The sequence below is a fragment of the Scleropages formosus genome, chromosome 19, assembly GCF_900964775.1.
Source record: "Scleropages formosus chromosome 19, fSclFor1.1, whole genome shotgun sequence".
Lineage (NCBI taxonomy): Eukaryota > Metazoa > Chordata > Actinopteri > Osteoglossiformes > Osteoglossidae > Scleropages > Scleropages formosus.
The window spans coordinates 23,788,147-23,815,058 of NC_041824.1; the positions used below are offsets into that span (position 1 = coordinate 23,788,147).

A 26,912-nucleotide genomic window follows, 5' to 3' on the forward strand; every position below is an offset into this window, starting at 1 on the left:
AGCATCTTGGCATTGGTATCCATGGAAACCAGTTCCAGCACAACTCCCATGGCAGGTAGCAAGCAGCAGGGGAAGAGACGTACCCTGATCTGTACAGCAGATCTACTTTCGGTTTCTAGCAGACAAGGTAAAGAAGTGGTATCCATGTGTTTCTGTCATGTTTTATTGGCCAAATACTTGCTTTGGGTAGGAACGAACCTGAAGGACATTGCTTCATGAGATGTGTCAGGAGTGAGAGTACAAGCACAAACTGCGACCAGGTGAATCTGTGTTGACTTATTTTCCTCTGCGTGTTGACAATCATATTTTGCATTTATGGTAAATAATTGGATGTAGTTTAACAGTGTAAATCATTTTGGAGAAAGGTGTCAAAATGAATAAATGTAATACTCCTGTTCATATCCGACCAGATAATGATACTCGTTTTTGCAGTCCACGCCTTCCACCTGAGGGAGGTGCTATCAGAGTAAACAGCATTGACTGACCTTAGTTTAGCTTGTATAAATATGACCATGCTCTGTAGTTTTTTCCATTATATTTTAGAAATTGTTCTCATTTCCAGAAGTGACAGGAGCTCCAGCTATTAGTATTTCTCACACTGCTGGCTTTACACCCCTTAAGTGGGCTAAGAGTGAGAACAAATGGTTCTAATAACTGTAATTTAAATGGAGCAGCAGTGCGCTCTCGCTGCTCTGAATGTACATAGTCCCCTAGTGCTGTCCTGTTCTAATTCTTATTTTTCATAGCTCTGTTCCTTGTTTTTCATATGTGCCGATGTACCCAATACTGTATTTTTAGTGTATATCATGTCGTCCATTCCTTCAAAGTCTTGCAAGGTTTAAAATTCACACATAGTGAGGAGGAAAGCTGTCTGATATGCACATGCCAACACCCACAAAGCAACGCATCTCATTCTCATCCCTTTGGACACCTTTGGCTCCTCGCTCTCTGTGCACACACTCCATTAAGCCCCCAAAAAAAGATTTTCGGAAGGAGACTGGTGAAAATCACCCTTTTACTGCTGCACATATGGGAAGCAGAAGACAAATGATGTTTTGTAGGTACAAGAGGACTGTGGTAAGCAGGTGCCCAAGGAATTGTTTTTGATGATAATGTCAGGAATGAAAAGGGAAGAGAGACTGGGCAAAGGTGGGCTGGCAGGAGCGGCCCTGGGTTTGAAAGGCCTTTGAACAATGGGTCCAAAACAGCTTTGTAGACCAGGACACGAACAAAGCTTTGAACAAGCAGACATTTAGAGGGCTTTGTGCAAAGGGACACTGATAGGTGTCATAGCTAACCAAAGGGCCCCCCCGCAATCCTGTCCCCACAATGACATGGTCTCCTCACTCTTGAAATGTGGACCACCTTAGTCAGGTGTGCTCTTCACCCTTTGGAGCCAACTTTTTTTTTTTTATTCCCATATATTAAATTGTACATACTAATTTCTCTATTGTAAATTTTACTGTTTTCTCTTATCCTTGTCTAGTACAATTTGCTTTATTTTTCCATTGCCTTGCACTGCCCATCTCCAGTGTATATATGAATATTTGTTTTGGAAGAATTGCTTTCACATAAAAGCTTGAGATTTCCTTGATTTTTTTGTGATGTGTATTAATTTATGCTCCTTTTATGCCAGTAATGATGGTCACTGTAGGCAATTCCTGTTAAAATCAGTTTTGTCTATGGAAATAATGCTGTACCTCATGGGTATAAAGAATATGGAGTGGACTATATAAGAAATCAATGCACTATGTTGTAAACATTTTATTAACTAGCAAATAAAAGTTAAATTTGTAACAATACCTAATCATTTAAGAAATTAAAATTTTTGTACAATGTTTAAGACCAGACAAACTAAAATATGTACAATAATGAAGATTCAGAAACACTGCAATAAAATTAAGTATTACATGTAATACTCAATCCAGGTAAACTGAAAATAAAGCCACAGTATCAATTGCTTGGTTTTTAAAGAAATAAAATGACTTCATGACAGTTGTGGTTAACCATCGGCAAAGTGATCACTTTTTCCATTTTAATTAATGTTTAGTTGAAGACATACAGTATGAAGAAGTCAACACAAATCACACACATGAAGACCACCACACAGGAAACAGAAACAGGAAGCAAACACGCATTCCACTGATAGGCTATACTCACAGGTGCATTAGACCTACTTAGAGCATGAAGCTTATGGGAGTATTATTTAATAATGAGTTGAACCTCTGAGTCAGACTTTCAATAAAAACATCTTCTAGATGGGCATTTCAAGTGGCCATTATTTTTTAGACACATTTTTAAAAACACCACAACTTGCCTTCCTGTATAATTTAAAATATAGGTGTTGGAGAACGAACTGGAAGCAGATTAGTTCTACACATGCTCTTTATTTCTGTTCACAAATCTGCGGTGGTATACATGCATGTACATTTCAAATGGTCTTAATTTTCCTGAATGTCCAGTGAAACAATACTTTCATCACATTCAGAAGGACTTCCCTTTTCAATATATGGTTAACACCTTCAGAAATGTTGCCAAAAGTCATAAAAGGCCAGTAACTGGGAAATAATTGTTTTATCACTTTTGTACACAACCCAAAAATCAAGGATGTTTTTGATAGAGACCTATTGAAAGCACCAGTAAAAGTTAAAAACCCCTTTCTTGCCACCCCTACGGACTTGAATATGTAACCTAAAGCAGATAAATAGAGAGACTCGGACCCAGGGCTCCTTGCTGTCCAACAGCCCTACTCTTGTGCAGCACTTTCCTGTTGCCATTAGTTGAACAGAGAGATACTGAGCTAGTCTGCCCTCCAAAGTCAAGACACAGGACATGTTACTGACATGCAAGGAGTGTGTGCTGTAATAACACAGTAATGCCTCAACTATCGTAGGACGCAACAATTTTTATACGACCGCACTCCCATGAGCGTTACGCTTCCTGAACCACGGTAACAATAAGTGGAGGATCACGGCACTCCAGCTCTCAGTAGAACAAGTGGTTCATTGTGAAAGATGTTCAGGGTCATTCGGATGTGTTTAAAACAAAACACTCAGTCTGAATAACTGTCTAAAAGTAGAATGAACTATTTTACGGTTCAATAAACAGTTTACTGGCAATGACAAACTTAGTTTAAAAAAATTGCATGAGGCTGCATGAAGATGCTTAAGGCTAATACTGTTACAAAAAAATAAGGAAACGGGTCTCTGACCCCCATCCTGAATCTGATAATTCAACTGGATAGAAAGCATCTTTTTTTTTTTTTTTTTAAATAAAAAAAAAAAAAAGGGATGTTGCTGAGGGTATAAACTTCTTCCTTTCTGTGTCTGCTGATGTCCAAGTGCAAAAAGGGGTTAAACTGGTCAAAAGCGCACAAACGCTGAGCGAACGTCCCCTTAGAGGAACACGACCAGCGACACTAATGTTACAGCAGGCGAAGGCACCAGAAATGACGTCTGTTGCTCTCTGCCAGTTACCTGCAGTCGTTTTTAAAGGAGTCACTTTCCTTCGTCACTGTGCCGCCGCGTGAAGTCAACGTAGGGGCAAAGTACGTTCACACGCTTGGCCCAGAGTCACACAGCGGAAGAGAGCCCTTCTGAGCGGCACTTTCCGACGGCCTGAGCCTCAACACTCCCCCCTAGAGATCAGAAATGGCGACTTCCCAACGATACGTCAACATCACTGAGCTTTTCAAAAGACCCAAGTGTCATCAGTGTCCATTGTCTTTATCAAGTTTGTGCCAATGTACAGTATTATTACAAAGGTTGACATGTTCTACTTTATATATTGCATCTTGTTCATGTTTTCATAAATTATAACACTGCTATCTATTATATGTTGGTCCCTCTGAAAATAAAATCTTGTTATAAATATGTACAAAAAATACAACATAAGTAAAATTTGACAATATTTTATACTTCACTGATCCTTTTTTAAATAAATTTTCCTGCAATAAAATATATTTAGATAATTCTACAGGACATGGTAATCTTTCCTGTTACGCATATTTTAGGTTATTACACCACCCTCTGGAGAAATAATAATTAAAAAAAATTATATGTGCTTAAGTATGTTACCAGAAAAGAACTTTAGAAAGGTCACACTGTTTTTTTTTGTTTTTCTAAACAATTTACATTAATACAAATTGGCAAAAGCAACCATTATTAGCTTAAGAAAACAGGCTCAATTAATATTTTCGCAAAGATACTCTGAATATTTCTGCAGTCCTATCCTGCTTTGCTTCCTCTACTGCAATACTGGTTCATTAAAAAAAGTTTAAAAAAAAAAAAAAAAAACAAAGATTTAAAGACAAAATATTGGAGCCATTAAATATGGTACAATCTATTCTTTAAAAGTCATCTAGTTTTTCACCTTTTTAATACCTGAAATTACTGAGGAGTAAAGGTTTAACGCCACTTCAACATTCTGATGGACAGTAGAAACCATAAGGTATTTTTCACTAATTCTGTATAGTGCAGTTGGTGTGGAGTCGCTCGGCTGTCTGCTCAGTCACAGTAGGACCCCAATCTCCACCTTGGGGGGTGGGGTGTTGTGGACCGTCACAACATAGCTCTGCCCCCATTGACCCCCCCCAGTTTCCTTCTGCTGCCAGCACTCGGCTTCTATATCTGTGTCCAACAAGCAATAAATAGCCAAGGACTGAGTGTGACACACAGCACACTGTAATTGCAGTGCACGGCAGGGTACAGTACCACGGTCCATGGCATGTACTTTCAGTAATACAGTTAAGGATGCTTCATGTGCCCCCCCCGCACTGTGAGGCATGGCCTGCAGGGCAGGGGTGCGCCGTAGCTTCCCATCCACCGGATCTTCCTTGAGGGAAGGCCTCCAAGAAGCACAGCTGACCCAGAAGGGCCCAAGAGTCCAGGTCTGCACTATGTCTTGAGCCGCCTGCTTCTTCCAGAACGTTCCTTCCCTCTACCGCTCAGGATCATACTTCAAGGTGTCCAAACCTCCTAAACCTATGTCAGCTTCCATGTGAGGATCAGCAAAGCTTTCCAGAGACTGTGTGGCTTCCTTACGCTCTTGCCACCTCCTCACCCTCCCTAAAGGGACTTGGGTCTCTTCAATCCAAATGAGTAGCAAACAAGGAAAGAACTACATCACTATGTCATGAAACAAAGTTGCTCCTTAACATAGATCCCCATCAGAAGGTGGTAAACATAACCTGAAGAGCCTGTGGAGGAGAAGCAGAAATTAAGAGTGACATGCAGCAGTGCACCAAAAACACACACACACACACACACACACACACACACACACACACACACACACACACACACACACACAGCAGCACCTTGACAACATAAGAGAGACCTTCTCCCCTCCCCCCACACTACCACCACCTACTCATACTATCTTCTACCGAGCACTACCCCCACACTACATAAGAAGCTCCAGCAGTTAACCACACTGCTCTGTCAATAAAAGGACAGACAGTCTCTTCTCCACACTTTTTACATCTTGTACACACTCGTATAATTGCCTGTCCGGGCATTTCCACTTTTACTTCCACTGGCCCTCTATGAAATGAGTCCATGTCCTGGACTGTAAACATGAGCTCTTCAAACACATCACCTTAACACACAGCACTCCTTTTTCTGCGTAGGCCAACCATATCTCACAAAGTATTTTTTTTTTTTTTTTTTTTTACCTTGGTGCAGAGGGTGGCATTTGATCCATCACTTTGAGATTTTTGGCTGATATTTCAACCCTGGTGCCCTGTCAAAACAGATTTGTCATGTTTACATCTTATGCAGTACAATTTTACCGAGGAACAGCCGATTCCCACTGTGCCATTTCACAAATGAATTTACTCTGACTAATTGCATTAACCCTGTTGGCACTGCAGACACACAATCACAGTGAAGCAAAGAGAAATGGGCGCGCACACACAGCATTAATATTTTGCAGGTCTGGTAGCTTGGTTATGCTCCCAGATGTTGAAATGACTTAAGAACGATTGAAATGGGAGAGCAGTCAGTTAAGCACAGTGACGTGACGGTGTACATAAAATGGGTGTGGGGGTTAGGATTGCGGGGATGAATCTCTAAGTGCCTACAGTGAGCAGCATGCATGTCTAGTGTAGCTACGGGAGATCAACAGTACCTGTTTGCGCATTATGTCGGTAGCCTGCATGACGCAACGTGGCAGCAGACCATGATTCCGTGCAAGAATGACTGCTTGCTCTAGGGACACACTCAGGGTGCACCTGTTTGAAAAGACACACGCACTCAGTCCTGTTTGAGAAAAGCACTGGCCTCGGTACAGAGAGCACATCCAAGTTCAAGGCATTCACGGGGGGAGGGAAGGACGACAGACAGACAGGTTACACACGAGACCACAGTGCAACAATAATGTTTGTCAAACACTTTTCAACCAAATGTCAACAAAGTAAAATAAAGAGTAATACACAGCTGGGGGTTTGTTTGTTAGTTGAAGTATTGTACATTAAACGCTGCGAGTTTCCCCTCTGGGGTTAACAAAATTTCATCTGTTAACCTTTTATGGCCCGGCATGCAAACTGAACAATGTCAGCCTAAAGAGGTCAAAGAAAGTATCAGAAACAAGTTCATTATCTGAACTTCATTATTCTTTATAGAGAGACACTGGAATGCGGCAAGTACAACACTGCTTAATGGGGTTAGTATGTAATTTGGTGTAAAACAGCCTTCAAGAGAACATCTTAAAGACGATCCACTTTAGAATCACTCAAGTGACCCAAGCTGGAGACTGCGGCCGCCAGGACACGGTGAAGGGGGTGGAGTTTGACAGAGCTCTTGGGGGTACCTCTGCATGCCGGTCCCGCACATGACAATGTGGCAGGCGCCCAGCCGGTTGCAGAGTTCAGCCGACACTGGCAGTACGCTGATGCCCGACGGATGAGAGCTCCCACTGCCTGCAGTGCTGGGTTTCACGTTGACATAGGTCTGCATCAGCCGGCAGAGGTCGTCCAGGGCATTGAGGGGCCGCAGCAGCTGGAGGAGCACACGGCAGTCATGGATATACGTGCCAAATGGTTCAGTTGCACAGAAATGAGAAAGAAGCTTCCGATTCCCTTCAAAAACATCTCGTAAGGGCTTCGAGTCTCCATGTTGCTTCACACAAGACAAGATCATACAGTGTTTCAGAAGTGCCGTAGTCTATTAATTGGTGTTTGAGTCTTCAACCTTGGCCCTGGCATATTGCTTTATTAGCTGTTTTTCTGCAGGTCATCCTTTGATTAGTGATGTTGGATTAAGCTGTGCTTTAAATGTGTGAATAACATTACACCCAATCCATACATCAAGAATTCCACTTTTTCAAGTAAAACTTGGATTCAGCCTTACTTGTGTTATTCCATTACATTTCAAAGGATGACCAAACATTTTTTAATTTTCTCCTTTGGGTGGATAATACTGGCCATTTCTGCTCTCAAAATTATTTCAAATAAATTACTACAATCATTATATAGTTACAATTAAATATTAATTCAAATCTTATTCTGTAGTAATGTACTGTGTCAATGAAGCACATGGAATGACCAATTAAAACATACCAGGGTCTGCATTCACATTTGCTTCCATGTGCACTTAATTTAAGAAACATTAGTAAACACAATTATGGCCAATTTTAGGGTTCAGTTGTCAGTCAGGACCTGGACTGAACTCCAGAAATCAAAACTGATTGTACTGTGTTCTTGACTGTAATCCTTTTGATTAATGCTCTTCTTGCTTGTTGACTGCCTCTATTTCCAGATGGACCAGTTCCGGGTCTTTGAAATCCGTAACAACGACACAATGAAATGAAAATTACACATGAAACACTTACATGGTCTATTTTCACCGCAGTGCTGTTTGAGTCTGTGGGTAGGTTGGATTTTTCCAGGTAAAAGGCCCTGTGAAAGACATTTCGACTTTGATAACAGATCAGAGTAAAGGAAATATCTACAGGCCTCTTCCAGCATAAGCACCATGAAGACTTAGACACTTCGACACAAGACAGAACAGGTGGTTAACACGTACCTGAGCTTGCGATAGTAGGACTTGGCCTTCTCCAGAGAGACAGCATTGGTACGTTGCTGGAACTCCTCTATGGACACACTATCTTGTAGTGCCATGCCGTCTGGCCTCTCCAGTGCTGACAACATACAGACAACCGTCAGCTGGAATGTCCTGAAACCTATTCAGCAGCACAACCTGCCAGCCTACAGGGGACACTTCAGGTGAGCCTCTTCTAGTCCCCTCACTAAATTCAAAATTTCAATTAGAGTTAGAGCCAACAGGTGGCACCTGAGTTAAGGACCTAAAGTAGTGAGCCAGATTTGCAGGTTCAAATACTAGGAGAGGCACCGCCACATGAGCCTCGGAGTAAATGACCTGAATTATTCCAGTATGTGACCAGCGATAGCAAAGACGATCTGTATAAAACACTGGACAAAAATGCACAGCTTGGAAAGTCTGGAGAAAAATGTTATACAATAACGGATTAAGAAATGCAGAGTAAGGGACATGGTATGAATTTCAGTTGGCGAAAGTGTTTAAAGGACACCTGCAGAGCCGCACACGTGGTCTCGTACAACGTTCGCTCACAGAGCGCAGCCACTAGATGGAGCCCGCAACCAACTCTCTACCCTTCTGCACATCATCCCAAGCAGCTCCTTCACACTCGTGGTCTTCACAGGTCAGTCTACATCACATGTTTGCGTTTCTTTGCTGCTGGGACTTGAAGTAACCCAGACAAGGATTACCACTTTGTATGGGTAAGTACAGATGAGACTACTCGTGGACAGCGAGAGCTGCTTCTCACAACTGCACACTCACATTTGGTGAAGAGTACGGTGTGGAGCTTGAGGCTTCCTCCGTTCTGGAGGCGGGTGGGGAGCTCACAGAAGTGGCAGCTGTCCAGGTACAGGGTGACCCGGAGCGCCTGCCTGCTGCCCTCCACGTGGTAGCACACGGACGTGTCTGTGGGGCGAGGAAAAGCAAATCACCTTCAGGACTGCAGTTGCCCATTTCACACACTAACCTGGTCCCACCGTAACACTGATGTGCCGCGAGTGCATCGGCAGCACAAGCAGCAGAAAGAACGGGAACAAGGAGAATGTAGAACAATAAGGTTTGTTACAGTGAACAAGAGCAGTTGCTGAAATCCTTGAGATTTTTAAAGAATACTTCTACTAAGCATAATGGCAAAGGGACAGTATGTAAATACCCCAAAACCGGAGTTTGTGCAGACAGAATTGTTAGGAAATGTCCCAGTGCTTTTCAGAAGGGAAAAGTCCAGAAAAAAAGCAGAACGTGATGCAGCGACACACCCTCAAAATGGTGTGACTGAGCGAGAGGTGAAACATGATAAACAGCGTGAGGTGACACAGCTTACTTGCAACCAGACATTCGTCCTCAAGCTGGCGGAAGTAAACACTGACTTTGTCCAGATCAAGCAAGGCTGCCTTGGTGTCCTCAAGCATGGTGCGCTCCTCTTTCTGTTGGCCACAAGAAGGCAAGAGCAGGGATGTAACAAGTTTCATCTGCAACAGCTGAGCCACAGGCAACACCTACAGTCGCGCTGAGACACCTAGGACGGTCTGTCCTGTCCTTGGAACGGAGGAACACTTCTGTTTTTTAGGAGCAAGACTGATGAGTAAGTAATAAGGTGCCATGATGTCAAAGGGAAGGAATGACGGCACCCTCGCTGGATGCTGCACGCCTGGTCCTGCGCGACACACCCTAGCTCTTACCATATGAAGAGACAGCATGGACTGGAAGTTGAAGAGGACCCCGATGGCAGCAATCTGCTCCAGCCACTTCTTGCTGACCTCCTTGCTCTCTTCCTCATACTCGCCACAGTTGTTATAGCGGGAGCTGAGAGCGGCCAGAAGCTGCTCGGTCAGGGTACAGAGGGCCCCCAGTACACTCTGGCAGAAGATCACATCCCTGCGCAGCTGCAGGTCTGTGTCTGTGGACAGGACAGCGCATGGACCATCATCACCATGTGTACAGCACGCTCAGCATTAAGGGATCTGTGAGGCATCTGTGGATACATCAACACAACTATCCGCACTAAAGAGACAAATAAAACCTGAGCACCACACACCTCTATGCAGCTTTATGCTACCAAGCGAAAAGTTTTAAAGCTGAATATGCTGCCTGATACTGTGTTCCAAAAATGAGAGATATTCCAGACAGGATTACCTGTACATTTCAGCAGCGCAAGAAGCAGCTGGTTCTTCCCATCTAGGAAGAGAAGCGGACAAAAATATACGATTAACTGCGCCACCGTATGGACAGAGTGACAGTAAGAAGGAGCACAAGGGGCACGGCGGCTCTGTCCTCATCACTGCTCTCACCCTCGACAAACTTCTGCAAATTATCCACAAGGGTCTTGATAGAGCTGGGCAGGTTCCACGGGTCCTCCTGGATGTTCTTGTGGATTATGTAGCGACAGTGAGCTGTCCAATCATCAGTCTGACTCAACTCTGGAAGGGTCAGGTACAGTGTATATGGGTTTCCAATCAAACATTTCCAGTGCTTTCCACCCATTCATAAAGTGTCAGATATTTACTTAAATCACTATTATAACAAGTGTTTAAATAAAAATAATAAAAAAAAAAAAAAACATGTATTACAACAAAGGGGAGTATTCAAGTGTTTCCTCCTCCTAACTACAGAGCTATCCTGCCACAGCCACACAACCATCTCCATCTGCTGGTTTTGTGGCTGACATTTCTACCATGTGCTCATCGATTCAACTGTTATTCACCTATTATGTTGTGTCTAGAGGCAACAAATACATAACTAAGTAATTGCATAAAAAGTACTGAACAATTGTAGCAGAACGGAAATGGCCTCAACAATGACTAATCTGTCACAACAAAACATTTCTCCACCTTTCCCCACTGAGAACATTAGTGTGTGTTGACAGTTGGGGAGGAGTGAGTAACACACTAACAGGGTAAGTCTTGTTTACCTGGCTGGCTGTGCTCCATAGGAAAATGTTTGGTTTCTTCACAGGCTTTCATCATGATCGGCCCTTTGAGTAGACTGTTAATGGAATCAACCTGAAAGGAAAGACATGGAGTAAACCCCCCACCTGCAGCGCAGCTAAAAATAGCCTGTACCAAATGTCCCACAACATGGTCAGCGACAGCTTCAGGGCAGGGTACACATTTGAAGGAAACTCATTCGGGTAAGTGACAGGCTCCACAGCGGAGCGCTCCAGCCCCGGGGGGGTTGCCTGTGCGCGCAGAACGATGCGCCTCATGGGGTCAAAGGTGGTCGAGGGTTAGCAGGCCGCTGAGGTGAGAGTCCGTCAAGGTGCTCGGAAAAGCAGGGCCGTAGGCGGTTAGTGCAACTGAGGGTAATTTGTTAAAGATGTCTGCCTGTTTTTTTTTTTTTTTTTTTTTTTAAATTGGGGAAAAAAAAAAAAAAAAAAAAAAAAAAAACTCTGCACGCAATGTTCCCAAGGAGGATTAAGCAGAAACCGCCATGTGGCAGTGGCGGGCAGCGCAGATGCATCTGCGTACCAAGAGGCCATTCCCAAGACCAGATGCAGGGTCGAGAACTATGGAAACAAAACAAAAGCAGCATGGCAGCGATCGGGGTTGTCGCTGCCCTGGAAGGCTCCTCGCAACAGGCCAGTGCCGGCGTCGGGACAACTGCAGCCTACCTGGTTGAAGAGGTGCTCCAGGCAGCCATGCAGCTTGTCCTGCTTGTCTGAGGGGATGCGCATGTCACAGGGAAGCTCATCACCTGAGAGCACACAGAGCCGACACACTCAGCACACCACACTTAAGGCGACACACATTGTGCGGACACAGCACTCAAACTAATCAGTTTCCATGCCAACATTTGCGGTTTATCCTTATGCTCTCTGTCAAGTCACACCAGTACGGACTGAATCACATTCTGCTGTGAAACAACGGTCCACTTGTCCTGCAAGAACCTGCGGTGGAATGCGGTAGATACTCTAGATAACACGTAATCGCAGACGTGCTGCAAGAACAAGCCTGATGAATAGTTTCCTACCTGAGCCCATCTCGTCGCTGCCCAAGTAGGAGCTGTTGCTGCGCACGCTGGTGTAGGATAGCACTGAGTCCCGGTTGCTGTTGCACTCGCTGGAACACAACACAACACAACACACAGAGGTCAAGGCACGGGGACTGTGGAACCCACCAGAGCTCCGCTAGTGCTTGAGCCAAGCAGGAATTCGGAGACTCGCTTGTAATTACAGCGAAAAGCAGCTGAAGAGAGTAATTGAAGAGAGTGGCTTAATGCAAACCGTACGGATATTAATTAAAGCCCTTTCACACGCGGCACCGAGGCGTTCCAGCGGCCCTGCTGGCAAGGCTCAGGGCCGAGCTGCCTGTGCTGCTTCTTCACAGATCGCCCTCACAGCAAACAAACCGACAAATATTTAAAGGTCTGCATGTGAATGAGCACATGCGGTTTTCGATTTAACCGTCTTCTCACCAAGCCAGCCTGATATATGGTTTGTTTTGCACAGTGAAAAAGTAAGTCAACAGCAGTAAGTCAGCGGTCGAGACGGGGTCATCGCTCTGTTGAAAGAGCGCACACAAGGTTTCCAGTTACATCACAACCCTCTTCCAACGCCCTGGACCAGATGAACATGTGGAAACCATCACTCCAGTAAGACAGTCCACTGCAGCAGTGCTGTTATAACTCACTTTGCACGCTGGACGGTTCACCATCATGCTTCAGGAGTAATGTCCTAAACAGAAAACCCTGGCAGGGAGGGCCTTTACAGAAGGGCAAAGCCCATCCTGGGTGGACCAATATAACTGTCAGCGTGTCCCTTCTTACCAATAACGTAGTCTTCCGCAGAACTTCCCTCTTCTATTCTTAGTTCTGAGCTGTCTTACCTCGGTGTTATCACTCCTTATTCTATGTATGGTAGGAGCAAGAGCCAAGAATATCACAAGTAAGACATGGCAGTATTATGTGTTGGTTTTTGATGCAAAATTAAATAGTCAGAAAGCTGGCAATGTTTCAAGTACTTAAAAAAGCGAGGCTTAGAAAGGCCCGTAATTGGTGCACACAAAGCGAAATTTATTACAAATACCCAAGGACCTTTGCAACATCTCACCAAGGCTAATATCTGCTTTCAGGATACAGCTGGCAACTACAGAAACGCCGTATGAACTCACTCAGGGAGGTAACAGTGACCACACTTGATGCCGGCAGCTGGAAACAGGCCTCTAGGGGGCACCAGACCGCAGTGCGGCGAACAGACAGCCCTGATTCGAACCACATTGACACATCCCATGCGTCGGCTGCCACGCCACAGGAATGTTGCCCTCGGGTTGTACAATTTGACACACACAGCAAATCAAATACTCAGGTGCGCGCACAAACACACACGTGCACATGTCAATCTTTTCCAGAAGGTAATACAACACTGCAAAATCAACGATGCACCACTAGCATTTCTTTCATGTACTGGGAGTGTCTCGATAGGACAATAAAAGTGAAGCATGGCGGGTGCGGATCTACTGTGGTCATCGCAGGGTGGAGAGTTCACTGGGGTGTGGCTGAGCACTGCAAACACACCTTGCATGCCCTGGCTTGGAATGCTGCAAAAGTGTGAGGGAGAATAAAAGCAGAACAAGAGCTCCAGCTGTTAACAATGGGCTCACCTTCAAGGCTGAACCCCACACACACACACACACACACACACACACACACACACACACACACACACACACACACACACGAGTGTCAGACATACAACAGTGTCTCAAAGAATGACGCAGCGAGACAGTTCTACTGTAAACATCGTCTTTAGCAACAAATGTTGGACACTCAGACTTCAAGAAAAGAGTTTATCCTGTTTAAATAAGTCCTTCACACACAAGCAGAGCTACTTTCACACAGGTAGAAGACTCTCAGTCCCCCCATCCCCTCCCAGTATGAAGGAGAAGATCCCCCTTGATGTGTACAGGCTGACATAATCCTTGAAGACATCATTCTTGCTTTGCCACAGTGCCACCCCACCCCAATTGCGGGTTCCGGATTTAGAGAAGCCACGCTCCCAGACTAGACTTGGGTTCTGCTACGCCTGCCACTGGGCCTGCCAGCTGAGCCTGGCCAGCACCTGAGTGCTCACAAAGAGTCTGGGGCAACGCCACAGGGTGCTTTAGGGGAAACTTATTGCCCGCAAACGTCCTGTCGGCAGCATTGAAGGCTGGTCCAGCTGGAAACACTGGAATAAGGCAGGATGGGTTTGCTATTATGAAAGGCACTGGAGATGTAATATGAGACTGGATGAAAGCAGACACTCCCTAGGGCGTGCAGGAGGTTCTTTTAAAATGGACTTCACACTGCCTGAAAATACTTTATGGCTGTCTATTAAAATACACACCCATTCTAGCATATACAAGCAACAAGCTTCTGACAAATTTTAGCCCTTAGCATGATTTAAATATTAAAAATAATAATAATGGGACCCATTTCAAAAACAAAGCTGGAAAACAGGAAGTTACTACAGTATGAAACCATAGAATTCACAGTGAGGAAAAGAGTTGAAGTGATGTTATCATTCCCCCCAGCTATTGACCTCTTTCAAAAGTTTGTTGAAAAAAAAATTTGTTGATTTTTTTTTTTTTCCTGCTGATATCAACTGCCATTGCTCCCAGGGTTCTATGCTGCTGCCCTTTTACAACACTGTGGATGAAAAATAGGCCCAATGCAACACGGCCACCACAAGGCCCACCTAACCATGGAGCCTCACCTGTACGAGTCCCGATAACTCATGGTGTCGTGACCAGAGTCCTCCTGGTCATCCTCGGACACTTTGAAGCAGACCTTCTTGATCCCGCCGTGCTCTGACTTGTCCAGGTCACTCTCCTCGGCTGTAAGGGAGGCAGGCGGCGCCTCCTCGGCAGCAGGAGGTTCGTATCCCTCGGATTGGGTGGGCTCCGTTATAGAGGACAATAGACTGGCAGAGGAGGTAGCAGAGCACAGAACAAACTTCAGTTTTACTCAATGGTGCCGTCCCCTCAACCCCTACTCTGTCTGCCTTTCTGGAATATTTCTACAACATGATTTCTTCCACAAGCCACTAACAGAAAATAAAACACTTTGTACATGGGAGAACAGCAAAGGTTTCACATAAATTCAAGGCAGACATTCGAGTGTATGGAACACATTATGAGATTCCACTGTAACTGTTACAAGTGCAACCTTTTGTTGAACTAACTCTGAAATGAAACACCAGAGCATGAAACACGGTAGTCAGTCTTACTATCCTCCTTGCCGCTTTAAAGCAAATCGCTGGAGGTGACAGACTCGCAGTCACAACGATGACGACGGATGGCGTCACTGTACTTACACATCAATCTGGGCCACATACTGCTTCATCTCCCTCACGGCAACGTCCATGCGGTTGAAAAGGCGGATGTAAGCATCTTGGGTCTCCATGTCCTCCTGCTTCAGGAGGAAGCTCAGGCCACCCTGTTCCTGGAGGGAGCGCCCATCCATGCTACTGTCAAGCGGACCTCCGTCTGCCTCGAGCTCACCATCCTCCTCCCCGTTCTCCAGGCTCTGGCAGGTGAAGGAGGGCGCAGCCATGCTGGTGATACAGTGCTGGGTGTGGGACATGGGGTTCAGGTTGGCTGCAGGGAGAAACGGCAGCACACAGCCTGATGAGTGGGCTCTTCATTCACAGAGCAAGCAAACAGCTGGATGCTGAAGAGGCTCTAGACACTGGTTGCTCCAGTCCCTCATGGAACACCCCTCCAGATGTGCACTCACATCACAGGAAGGGATGGAACATGAAGGTGTTCATCAACACTTTGGAAACCACCCTCCAGACTGGACCAGCTGAAGATATAGCTGTATCAGAGTACATCTGACCACCCACACGAAATACTGGACCACTTAGCAGATGTTAAGGCAAGAATGGGGCCCAAATGATACAAAAGGCCAGATATTCAGCTGGCCCTCATCTGCTGCTTCTTGGGGTGCCGTTCATGGCGACTGCGCGCACGGCTGCTGGGTGAGGAAACATGCTGTGACCCACAGTACGCTTCGATAAGTGCTATACAACAGTACCTGCCAGAACTTCACTTTGCTTTACCCCATGACTTCTTTAGCGAAACCACGGAAATACATAACTGAGTTTCGTGACAACAGGCGGATGATATCACCGGCAACTGTCACAAATTTCCACCACATACAGACACATCAGGGCACGCTTCACTGGGTTTGTCAGTCACACAGAGCCCAGTAAAGGCCTGATGGAGACAATTAGGCAGGAGACTTAGCACTCTGGTAATTTAGCGTGAGAACCGCCGCTACAGCACGCCGAATTCACCGAGCTCTTCTCAAACACGAATCTGCAGCCATGAGATTTAATTGCTAAAGTGTCTTTCCTAATTAACCACATCTTCACTCCTTTGAGCACAATTAGTTTAAACTGATCCCTTCATTTGAAGAAGAAACAAATGTTGACGGCTGCTTAACACATTCAGGAAATGAAGAGACCTGCAGACAAATGGTCCTCTGGCTTCTCAGTACAGAAAATGAGAAAAAAGGGGTACGTAGAAATTCAATCATTTTACGCATCAAGACTTTTGAAGACTATATAATGGTAGCACTGGGCACAGAAGAGCAGATGACTTTGTAACCAAGGCGTGCCGAGCTGGGTTCTAAAGCTGTTTGCCCGGCCGTGTTACAATGCTGCTCAGCTAAGGTTTGCTTGTGGGTCAATGCTGTGCTGTGCCAAGAATGGCATAACTTCACCTTGGTCGGGGTCAAGGCCAAAGAAGGAGTTCTTGCGGCCAAAGCGAATGCTGAAGGTGCGCCCGGCGGAGGTCGTGTTCTTGGGGTAGGAGACCTGAATCAGGTTGATGTGGCAGTTGGTGGGTACAAAGTCAGTACAGTTGAGCCGGTGGGGTTGGCTGCTGGCCTGCTTGAACGTGGGCCAGGCTTTGTCCCTCAGCTCTCGCGCAAACTGTAAAAGGAGGCAAAAATGAGGATATAAACACTATGTATGACACATGCTCACTTCTCAGCAGCCATCTTTTAGGGTCCAAAACTTTAAACTGCTATTACCTCACACTGGACAAAGGGAGCCTCACTTCCTGTACTGGGCTGTAAAATTAAATTCTACATGTAGCTGGCTCGCATCACTGGTCAACATGGTCCAAAAACATTTTATGAGAAGTGCAGATCTATGCGTTTTTGTATTAAAAGCACTTTTATTTACCTGGAAATAACCTAATGTGAAAAATCCATTACTGCAGCAAATCAAGGCAACACTGGAGGGAGGAAGACACTCAGCAACTCTTGTTATTCGGTCAGAACGTGATGAAAGAAAGCAGCTGGATGCATATGAGAATGTTCACAGTGCAGTCGTAACGGATGTGGACACAATCCAGGACAAGTAGTAATGAAGCACCCAAGAGGAAGATTATAGAAAACCATATCAGCAATATAACAGAAATGCTAGTCACCAAAAAAAAATCATTAGCCTGTGGAATAACAGCATTATTGTTCTGAACTTAATTGCTGTTTGGATCTCAACTGTTATTAATAAGTCTGCCATTTTTCAATTTATGTTTACAGCTCAAAATTGTTTGTGTCATGTTTTTATATAATTACTGGCCTGGTGCCACTAAAGTTTTATTGAAGGCAAGTAATGTCTTGAGAGAAATGAATAGCGAAGTCGTTTGACTACTGAACCATCGACTCCACAACCACGATCCTTTGTAACACACACACGCACACACCCACTCTTTCCAGTTTCTGCTACACAGAAAGCAGTGTAAGCATTTCCGTTTACTGAGTTCAAAAGCATCCAGAAATTTTTTTAAGTATATTATTAATGTGAGTGAATTTGTTCTGTTTGCATGAGCCTAAAGGGAGTAGAACCTTAAGAGTGAAGTTGTGGTGTGTAGAGAATCGTTAGCAGGACAGCGGGGGGAAGGGCGTGTACCTGCTGGTAGCTAAGGATGCGTCTGCGGATGCTCTCCAGCTTTGTGTCACAGATGTTCCTGAACTCATACTGTGGCATGGTCACCACACGGTCACTCTGTGAGATGAGTTGACTGCAGTTCTTGACAAAGTGGCTGTCATCTCCAGCAAACGCCTCCAAAATCTGTGGGCAAAAGCCCACCCAGAACCCAAGTTACACACAAGCTGCCCCTCCAAACCTTGCGGCAGTAACACATGCTGGAAAGAGCAAATTGAGACACACTGATCTAAAATCAGAAGCACACATGTCTGTTTCATTCTCTTCAGGGAAAAGTAAAAGTGGAAGCTGCTAATTCAGTTCCATATTGATGCTTTCCAAAATTCAACATGTGAGAAGAAAAAGGCAGTAAGTGAAAGGTGTGACATGCATACTAGGGAGCTTCCACCCTTTCTCTACCCACAGAGCCAGAGCTTTTTTTTTTTTTTTTTTTTTAGGAACACAACAGAAGTCTCCAGAGGGACACCTGCAAACTGCAGTGCAACTGCAGAAAGAACTCAAGAGCTGATGGGTACTGTGGTGTCGTCGGCAGTGTCGTCTACCTTGGCTGCAAGGCTGAAGCAGCCTTTTGGTTCTACCATCTTCTCCAGTACGTGGCTCTTGGCCCCAGCAGTGCTGACATACTCGTAGAGGACGCCGTGCTCCAGGTGGACATTGTCAACAGTCAGGCTGACCAGAGGAGCGTTATCTGAGATGGTCAGCTTCCCTAAAGCTTTCACTGGGTCTGAACAAAAACAAAAACAAAAACAGGAGTGAGGGGCAAGACGTACAAGACCTACAACTGCAAATCTTTTCTGCATTTCCGAAATTTCCAGACAGCAGTCATATTACAATTAAAACAGCAACTTGTTGTTTTGAATTATATAAACTTGTAGACTGAAAAAGTCCACCCTTTTAATAAGCTCATCTCCGAAAAAAGATTAAGTGGAAAGTTGAACCAATCATTCAATGTATCAGTTCAGTACCTGTACCCACAAGACACTAAAACATCTGCACTTTGTTCCGATCAGAAACGAGAGCAACTAAAGTCATTTGTAACAGCACTCGAGTTTGGGAAATATTGTGTTCCAGATAAACTCTCCAACTGCTGGGACCTGGTGGACCCGAGTTCTGGCATAGTCTGCTTCTTAGCTCTCAGATCACCAGCACAAAGCTGAGTCGCTGTTGCTTACTGGGGGCCAGGGGTCCCGCACTCAGAGGGTGACCTATGTTTAGCCTCCAGCGAAACCTGAGACAGGGGACATCCACTAATCTGCCTTTCCTTCCACACAGGATGAGGAAGTGAGAGAAGAAGACAGACTGGTGAAGAACCCTGTGAACCTCTGAAGTGCATCGCTGGATGATGGCGCGATGAGCGAAGGACATGACCCCTACCCCGAGCCCCCCTGCCCACAACAGCTGATGTAATGAAACACTTCGTGCATTTTTCATTACTGTGCCTTGGGGCAAATGCGCATTAATAAACAAAATTAAAAAAAAAAAAAAAAAATTCACAACAGCTGTTTCGTTGGATATTCTGATGGGAATTTCCCCCCATCAGGATCAGTGTCCTGTGGGAGCTGAGGTGTCCACTGGGCCCAGTGCTGTCACGTTGCTGCCTGGCGTGCTAACCCAGAAGGTGGTGACGACTGCTGCACACAAGCACTTAAACGATGATGCTCGTTTTTAATAAAACACAGACTTGTCGTCATACAGCCTACATCACACTGAGTATTACTGCACGGTAAGTCAAAGTTTCATAACCATGATTAAGAGACATTTTCCATCAACGTCCATTTATCGTGCATGTGCAGAGGAACATGGTCTGCACTGGGAAAACTGTAAATTACAGAGGGGAAAAAAGTCCCCCCCCCCCCCATGTACAGCCTCAGGTGCTTCCTATATGAAAGTCACAGGGATGCCTGCGGCAAGATACCTGTTCCGTTTGTGACATCATTCTCTGTGTCGGAGCCCATCTCCGATATACTAGGCCTGAAGGCTCTTTCCTCTTCTGCGTCTTCAAATGTTCTGTAGACCCACTGTGTAAGTCCCTGAATTGGGAAGAAGGTTCAAATAAACAGAAGTGGTTATTGCTATGCCACTGTTTCAAGCAACAATTTATTTTTGGTCCAGGACCAAACAAGCTAAAAAGACACACGCCCTCTCAAGCAAGCAACATCACAAAATCTCCACAGTGCTTTTGAAAGGTACAAAGACATAACACAGCCTTAAATTGTAAATATTTTGCTAGCTGATAAGTACTATCTGCAGCTTAAGATGCAAGACAAAAACAAAAGCAAGTGGTGACACGCAAACAGTAAGCAGTAGTCGAGCTGTAGCCATTATTGTGAGAAAGGTGCAGTGCTTTTACCAACTCCTGTTGTTCCTGATTAACGCGGTGAGCAGCAAAGTGATCCAAGACTTCCAGGTAGCTCTCATTGTTCACGTTGTTGCCGTTGACTTTGAGAATGCACTGTCCTGGCTGGAGGCCAGCAAAGGCGGCAGCTGAACCTGAAGTCAGGAGAGGAACAGTGTAAGCTCCAGCTAGAGAAACCCCCCCGGGATCACAATCAATCACCACCTCTGATCCCTTACAGGCCGCCGGAGCAGGAAAATATTACGTTTCCTTGGTACTTTGCTGGATGCTTAGCGTTTACATATATTCACTTCCCTAACAATTCACTGGACAGTTCAAGCCATCAACCACATGCATTCAGCTTCCCCAGAACATATGGATAATTCCATACATACACACACGAGCCATAATGCTTCTCTTAATGTGACCATAAAAAAAAAATATTGTTCGCTGGTAAGCAAATTATCACTTCCCATTTTTAATTCTCAAGTAATATCACATAACTATAAATCATTTAAGTCAGAGGGTAGCGGCATCTTCCACGTTCCTGACAGGCAGTATCTGTTCTGTTTTAATGAGTTTCACATCTGAATGTTAGCAGGGCTCCAAACATTTTTCATTAGGCCTGTGGGTACACTGTTTATCCATTACAAATTTGCATGTAAAGTGCAAGTCTGATAATTTTACATATTACAATGTTCAGGCTCATTTTAAAAATCATCTAAAGATGACAGCCCAGGGGTATCGTGACAAAAAAGACTAAAACTGAATATTTTGCACTATGGAACAGACAGGAAATGTGCAAGAAATCTTGAACATGTTAGAGGGAGTGATCAGACCTGGTTATGTTCCCATGTGTTCTCCAGCACTGCTGGGTGCAAGTAAAGGCCATCAGACATCCCCCCCCCCCCAACAACTACAGATGTTTTGCACATTTGGAAACATCTACATTCCACCATAAATTTTAGTTGTGTCTTTTTATAGAAAATATTTCAATGTAACAGGCGGCAAAAGACAGAGAAAATGCAGTGATAACCACTTAATTTACTGAAATTCAACCATGGTAGAGTTCTTACATCCTATAGCTCAAGTGTGTTTTACTCTGAAGAGTGCAGCACTGGCTGTTCATATGAAAACACCTAAAGGCTCAGAAGTATAATCAGAATCACACCCCAAGTGTTCATCGAGCATTGATACGAGAGATTAAAATCTAACAGCTCTCAAACCTGCACGCTGATGTTGGCCTATTTGACTCCTTAACCACATGCTGAGCAGAAGCGTGCAGAGATCGAGAGCAGGAGGCGCTGCCTGCAGCCAAAGAGTTGCTTTCATTTCTTCCACAGCCGCACCTCTGTTGGGTGGGGGTGGGGGGGGGGGCAGGACGCTAATGTTAACCACACGTCTCCTTTTGCCACATCAGCTGTATTGTCAATACATATACCCTTCCGTTCAGTATAGGGCCGACAAGCTGCAAAACCTCTCAAAAGAAAGATGTTGACTCCGTCAGGGTTTCGTGAAAAGAGCTCCTAATAAACTGGAAACCTGGTCACGAGGAAACCAGTGCATGAAACTTAAACTGCATTTCGGCGTGCAAAACTCAACAGGACCTATCCCCACACCTTTCCGCACAGCATGCACATGAGGGGGTCTTGCTCCGCGGATTTTGAAAGACAAGGTATCTGGATTGTCTGGGATCTTCACAACCCTGAATAAGAGAAAAACAAACATTAGAACTCCTGAGGACCACCAGCAGAACTTCAACAATATGATAATGGTATGCTCAGAGAACAACTAAAGCAATAAGTAAGATGGTGACGAAACAAATCCAACTAAAATTTTTGTTAATGACAAACCTGATAATGCATCAGCAATGACTAATACCAGTGACTGACACTAGTAAAATTACAATCCACATTGATTTTATGCTCTGAAAATGTTAATCAACATTTACAAGTGAAACTAATTGCTTATGTCTGGTTTATGGTAAAAATGAAAGCACTTTCATAGTTATTAACCACAACACGGTGGATGAGGACAGAGGAGATTGAGTTGTCATCTTTAAATTTTACAAGTTACAGAAAGACACTTCCCAAATTTTTCTGAGGACGTCTCAGTAAGCCCTGAAGACATGGCACAGCATGAGCAAAACCTTTGTTAGAATATGCATGCATCTCCCCACCCATAAAGGAAGGACGTATTTCAAAACCTTGGTATGACAGCTTTTGAATGTCACTCAGAATCCCTGTCAGGTAGGAAAATTGCAAAAATATGCAAAGTGTAGAAGACCACCGACACAATCACAGCCTTTTACACCTGGGGTGTCAGGCTGTATTATGGATATTGGGGGCACTTACTCCTTCGGCTTGGTGGCCACAAGCAGCCGCAAAGAGCGACGGATACAGAAAGCCTGGTTGATCATGGTCTCAACCTCAGTGAAAGGCCTGAGGAACACCAGGTCCTCATTGATGGAGTAGATCTTTCTTCCAGCCTGAAGTCCAGCCATCTATGGAAACACAGCAGATATGAACAGGAATGAAAACACATTTTGGGCCAAATATGACTTTGCTGAGAACAAACCATCTAGTCAAACTGCACACTGATTTCATATATGTCACATATCAGAGCATACAGCCTGTGTCATGAAAGAATACTGAATAGATTGCAAGAAATGGATCACTGTATTCTGCAGTTCAGCCTGTGGACTGGGAAAGACTCAACTACAGAGAAATATGAACTGAAAATTAAATGGTTAATACTGTGTTATCCTTTAAACTGTGAAGGCCATTGTAAGTCTCTTGTAACAACAATTAAATGACAGGGTGGGAAAAGCTTTAATCCTTTGAAAGATCAGTCTTTGCTACACAACATAGTGGACTATGTGGTAATGGTGGATATTTTAAGATGAACGTTTCTTCATATGAGTAGCTCAGATTTTGTACATAAATCACTTATCAGGGCAACGCTGCACACATATGAGGTGGTCACCTAGACGAATTGGCCTCCATCTGCCTCGTGCATGGGCCACTAATCCTAGCAGATCTGTCTCTGTTTATCCATGACTCCATTGCCCTCTGCAGCCCAAGCAGATCCAGGGAATGTGCTACACACAGAACACATTGTGCTTGCGTGCATGTGTGTGTGCAGATGTGAGAAATTCAGCATCTGATGGTATGTGTGTGAGCTTCAGTAGTGGACTAAATCAGAGAATGCCCCTGTCCGCTTCTCCCACGGTCCTGTCACCGATCACCTGAGCCACCCTGGCAAAGGAGACAACTTGGTTCATTAAACCAGCACGATCCAACAGTGAAGAGGCCCACTGGTCTGTAACTGATAATCTCCTTTCCTCACATTATTCAGCTCCCCAAAGAAATACTGACATTTAATAGTGTCTCTACAGAGATACATCACAGCAACTGGATTTGCTGTACCAAGAATGAACAAACAGACGAGTAAACAGACAAATCTATTTGCGATTTATTTACAGCTCTCATAGCTCACAAGAGCATGTTTTAAAAATAATAAGATTCAGTGAACTGGAAGAACAAAATCTTAAATTTGGAATTTGTACACTTATATATTTTAAACTTTCCAGTCAATACTGAGCCTCTCCAAACCATAAATGTGATATACACCATTATTTGTGGCAGACACTAAAGGAACCTGACCCTGGAACCAAAGCTTTGAGACCAAAGCAGAAACTGTTGCTTTGTTTCAACAACACACAACTTGGTACACTGTGTACAGCAAGTCCTCTGTTAAGAGTACAATAAGACATTAATGCTGCTCTTAAGCTCCGAGTTTCAAGTTAAGACAAGAGCAGCTCATACGGGGGACGTCAGGAGATAATGAGGGCTATATTTCTTTTCATTGTAGATATGTAGCGAGGCTCTTCCAGGATTATGTACTGCTGCTTTGGCATGCTTTAGGTGCCCGGAGGAGGGCCCTGAGAAAACAAGCAGCTAATTTTTGACGGCACCGTTTAGTATTCCACTGCTTCGTTTTTTTCAGCGCCGCATCTTTTCAGGCAGCCCTGAGATTCAGAGGCCTGTTAAGAAAAAGGCAGAACTTGTCTCGGTCAGACAGGGTCCTTGTTGTCTGTAGCATGGTTCCCGTGGCTGGAGGAGTCACCTGCAGTCAGAGAAGTCCACCCCCCATCCCTCATTCTCGCTCCCACAGGGATGAGAATGGGAGTGGAAGCAAGCAACTTGCCCTGTGGCTTTAATGAGAATCTGAAGAGGCATGCCTAATTACCTTCCGCATGGCCCTAGGAGAGTTCTGCCAACAAGGAGGGCCTGATGGGAATATGCTAACAAAGCTCAGCCTGTCTAATTACAGCCTCATTGCTCACTGCTGCTATCTGGGAGGCAACAGCGCAGAAAGGCTGTACAACTGAGCTTAGCTGCAGCTGCACATTACTTGGGAACTCCACAGATGTGTCGGACATAATCATTGACCTTGGATTCCTCCTGTTGCTTTTTACATTGTTTGCTCCACCTGAAAGCAGGACCTTGAGGCTGACTGACAGATCTGTTAAGCCTATGGGTCCCCAGGACCCGACTCCATATGGAAAAGACAAGGCCTGCCCAAAATGAGACTGGAGTGATCCAATTAATCTTGTGATTACGGTTTAATGGGAAGAAAATTAGTTCTCACCTCTGCATGGGAGCCCCTGCGTACAGACTTCACTACGATGGCCTTGTTCTTCTCCTCAATCTCAAAGCCATAGTCATCCTCCTCAGGGTGGATCTGGTGAGAAAGGTCACATATCGTTGAGATCATTGCACGTAAAGCACCTTGACGTCACTGTTTCAAGGGAAAATCATTCATCACTTAACCGTGTCAAACATGAGTTTGTCACATAAATGACTCAAGTTAAATCAATGACCCATATTGTCTTAACTTCCCCCACCCCCAACAAAGTTGATGACAATTTTTTTACAGAATTGAAAGCTGTGGATTTAGCTTAACTTTTCTCCTCGCATCACTTTCTCTACTCTCACCATGGGCCATGCCATCATCTTCCCCTTTCTTGCACTGCTCTGATAAGAAAGATCATCTCTTTTGCATGATAAAAGAAAACCCTCTGAATCTAGCAGTGGCCATCAATACACAATAGGATCCAATGAGCTGGATTAATAGTAGAGATCTGTGAACAAATCGGCGCTTTACTGTCGATGGAGACGAAGGTAATCGATGAATGCTGGGACATGGAACAGCTAAACCTTTCGGCACAAAACATTCACCTCCTCGCCAGCTTAAAACCGAACATTTAATATGCTGCTTCTGTGGCTGTTTTCTCAACACAGCGTGGCCTTTGTCTTGGTTTTTCCCTCTCATTCTTGAGGCACCTGCAGGGAAGTGTCACTCCTGAAACACCGCGGCGTTCTAAAGGACGTGCCTCCATGTGACAGCATCGGTTAAAGTCTCGATGGCACAAACGAAACCGACCAAACGGATGAGAGCAAAGCCACTGGAAACAGGTGGGCTGCTGGTTGCTGAACTGGTTTCAGTTAAGCTCGACTTATTTAAACACATTGTGTGATTAAATTCATTCACACACATTTCTGAACCAGGTCTTTGCAGAAACCACATCCCAAAGCTTTCAGAGCCAAAACTGACATGGCACATACAAATAAATGTTTGTATAGAAACTTCTTTGTGACAGCGACTTTTTTAAATATAAATCCAGTTTCAGATTATTGATCACAAACATTTATAGCAAAATGAAAATGATGTAGTCATAGGTCCCAATTACTTCATTCAAGCCTTTGGTTAATGTGGTTTCAGCCCAGCCTTTGCAAATTTAAGGTGTTTGCACAAGTGTTGCCGATTTGACTGGACTCACAGGACAGCCACCAGTGTTTCCTCTCAAATAAAAATGTCAGAAAACAAGCAGCAAACTAACTCGGCACTCAAACCTCAAAGATGACTTATAAAGGCTGTACTGATGCCCCGATTTTCAGGAAGAAGTGTCACATTAAATATTTCCAGGTTTGCTCAACCATGACATGCTGCTTTTAAAGGTCAAGGCAGTTAGACTACAAAGAAATGAAAAGCAAATGGCCTGGTTATAGCTGCACTTCACATCTGAGCAGAGGACTAACCAACTGCAACAGGAAATGATCAAATGTCTACCCACCTATCCTATCACAGTGTAAACAAGACATTGTTGCGCCTGAGCTTGCCATCCAAACCATCATAGGGAACCTCTCCTCTGAAGATTTTCATCAATCGAGGAACATGACACGCACAAACACTGCTTCCTTCCACAGCATTGAAAGCTTTCTTTCTCCCATCTAAATATAGCAGATTAGCTATGTTCCATTAAGACAAATCAGATCACTGACACAGGAGATGCTTCACGGCTGTTCCTTCTTTAAAAGCAAGAGAAAAGACATCTCGTTACTGTGCTGGACACAGCTTTGGAGAGATGGATCAGTCTCCTACCCTGGACTCTGTAGTGGCTGTTTAACCTGACCCCCCCCCCCAAGTGTTGATATGCCAAAACTGGTGTCTAATTATGTCAAACAGCCTTTGCCCTCTAGGAGGGAACCAGAGGGCCTTGACACAACTACCCTTCCTCAGG

At 44.6% G+C, this 26,912-nt stretch overlaps 1 protein-coding gene across 1 annotated transcript in view; it reads right to left on the minus strand.

Annotated features, from left to right (window-relative positions):
* Nucleotides 1–1,951: 1,951 nt before the first annotated feature.
* Nucleotides 1,952–26,912, minus strand: part of prex1 (phosphatidylinositol-3,4,5-trisphosphate-dependent Rac exchange factor 1) — a 71,559-nt gene continuing 46,598 nt past the window's right edge. The window contains exons 17-40 of the mRNA XM_018748968.2: nucleotides 24,980–25,072; nucleotides 22,681–22,829; nucleotides 21,946–22,031; nucleotides 20,342–20,481; nucleotides 19,907–20,021; nucleotides 18,534–18,715; nucleotides 17,956–18,117; nucleotides 16,761–16,971; nucleotides 15,349–15,631; nucleotides 14,749–14,955; nucleotides 12,027–12,115; nucleotides 11,668–11,750; nucleotides 10,969–11,059; nucleotides 10,349–10,477; nucleotides 10,194–10,235; nucleotides 9,740–9,957; nucleotides 9,382–9,484; nucleotides 8,823–8,966; nucleotides 8,025–8,139; nucleotides 7,831–7,897; nucleotides 6,811–6,998; nucleotides 6,130–6,232; nucleotides 5,675–5,742; nucleotides 1,952–5,197 (exon numbers count right to left, since the gene is read on the minus strand). Coding sequence (XP_018604484.2) covers nucleotides 5,152–5,197; nucleotides 5,675–5,742; nucleotides 6,130–6,232; nucleotides 6,811–6,998; nucleotides 7,831–7,897; nucleotides 8,025–8,139; nucleotides 8,823–8,966; nucleotides 9,382–9,484; nucleotides 9,740–9,957; nucleotides 10,194–10,235; nucleotides 10,349–10,477; nucleotides 10,969–11,059; nucleotides 11,668–11,750; nucleotides 12,027–12,115; nucleotides 14,749–14,955; nucleotides 15,349–15,631; nucleotides 16,761–16,971; nucleotides 17,956–18,117; nucleotides 18,534–18,715; nucleotides 19,907–20,021; nucleotides 20,342–20,481; nucleotides 21,946–22,031; nucleotides 22,681–22,829; nucleotides 24,980–25,072 — 3,114 coding nt within the window. The 3' untranslated portion in view covers nucleotides 1,952–5,151. The remainder of the gene's footprint in view (nucleotides 5,198–5,674; nucleotides 5,743–6,129; nucleotides 6,233–6,810; nucleotides 6,999–7,830; nucleotides 7,898–8,024; nucleotides 8,140–8,822; nucleotides 8,967–9,381; nucleotides 9,485–9,739; nucleotides 9,958–10,193; nucleotides 10,236–10,348; nucleotides 10,478–10,968; nucleotides 11,060–11,667; nucleotides 11,751–12,026; nucleotides 12,116–14,748; nucleotides 14,956–15,348; nucleotides 15,632–16,760; nucleotides 16,972–17,955; nucleotides 18,118–18,533; nucleotides 18,716–19,906; nucleotides 20,022–20,341; nucleotides 20,482–21,945; nucleotides 22,032–22,680; nucleotides 22,830–24,979; nucleotides 25,073–26,912) is intronic.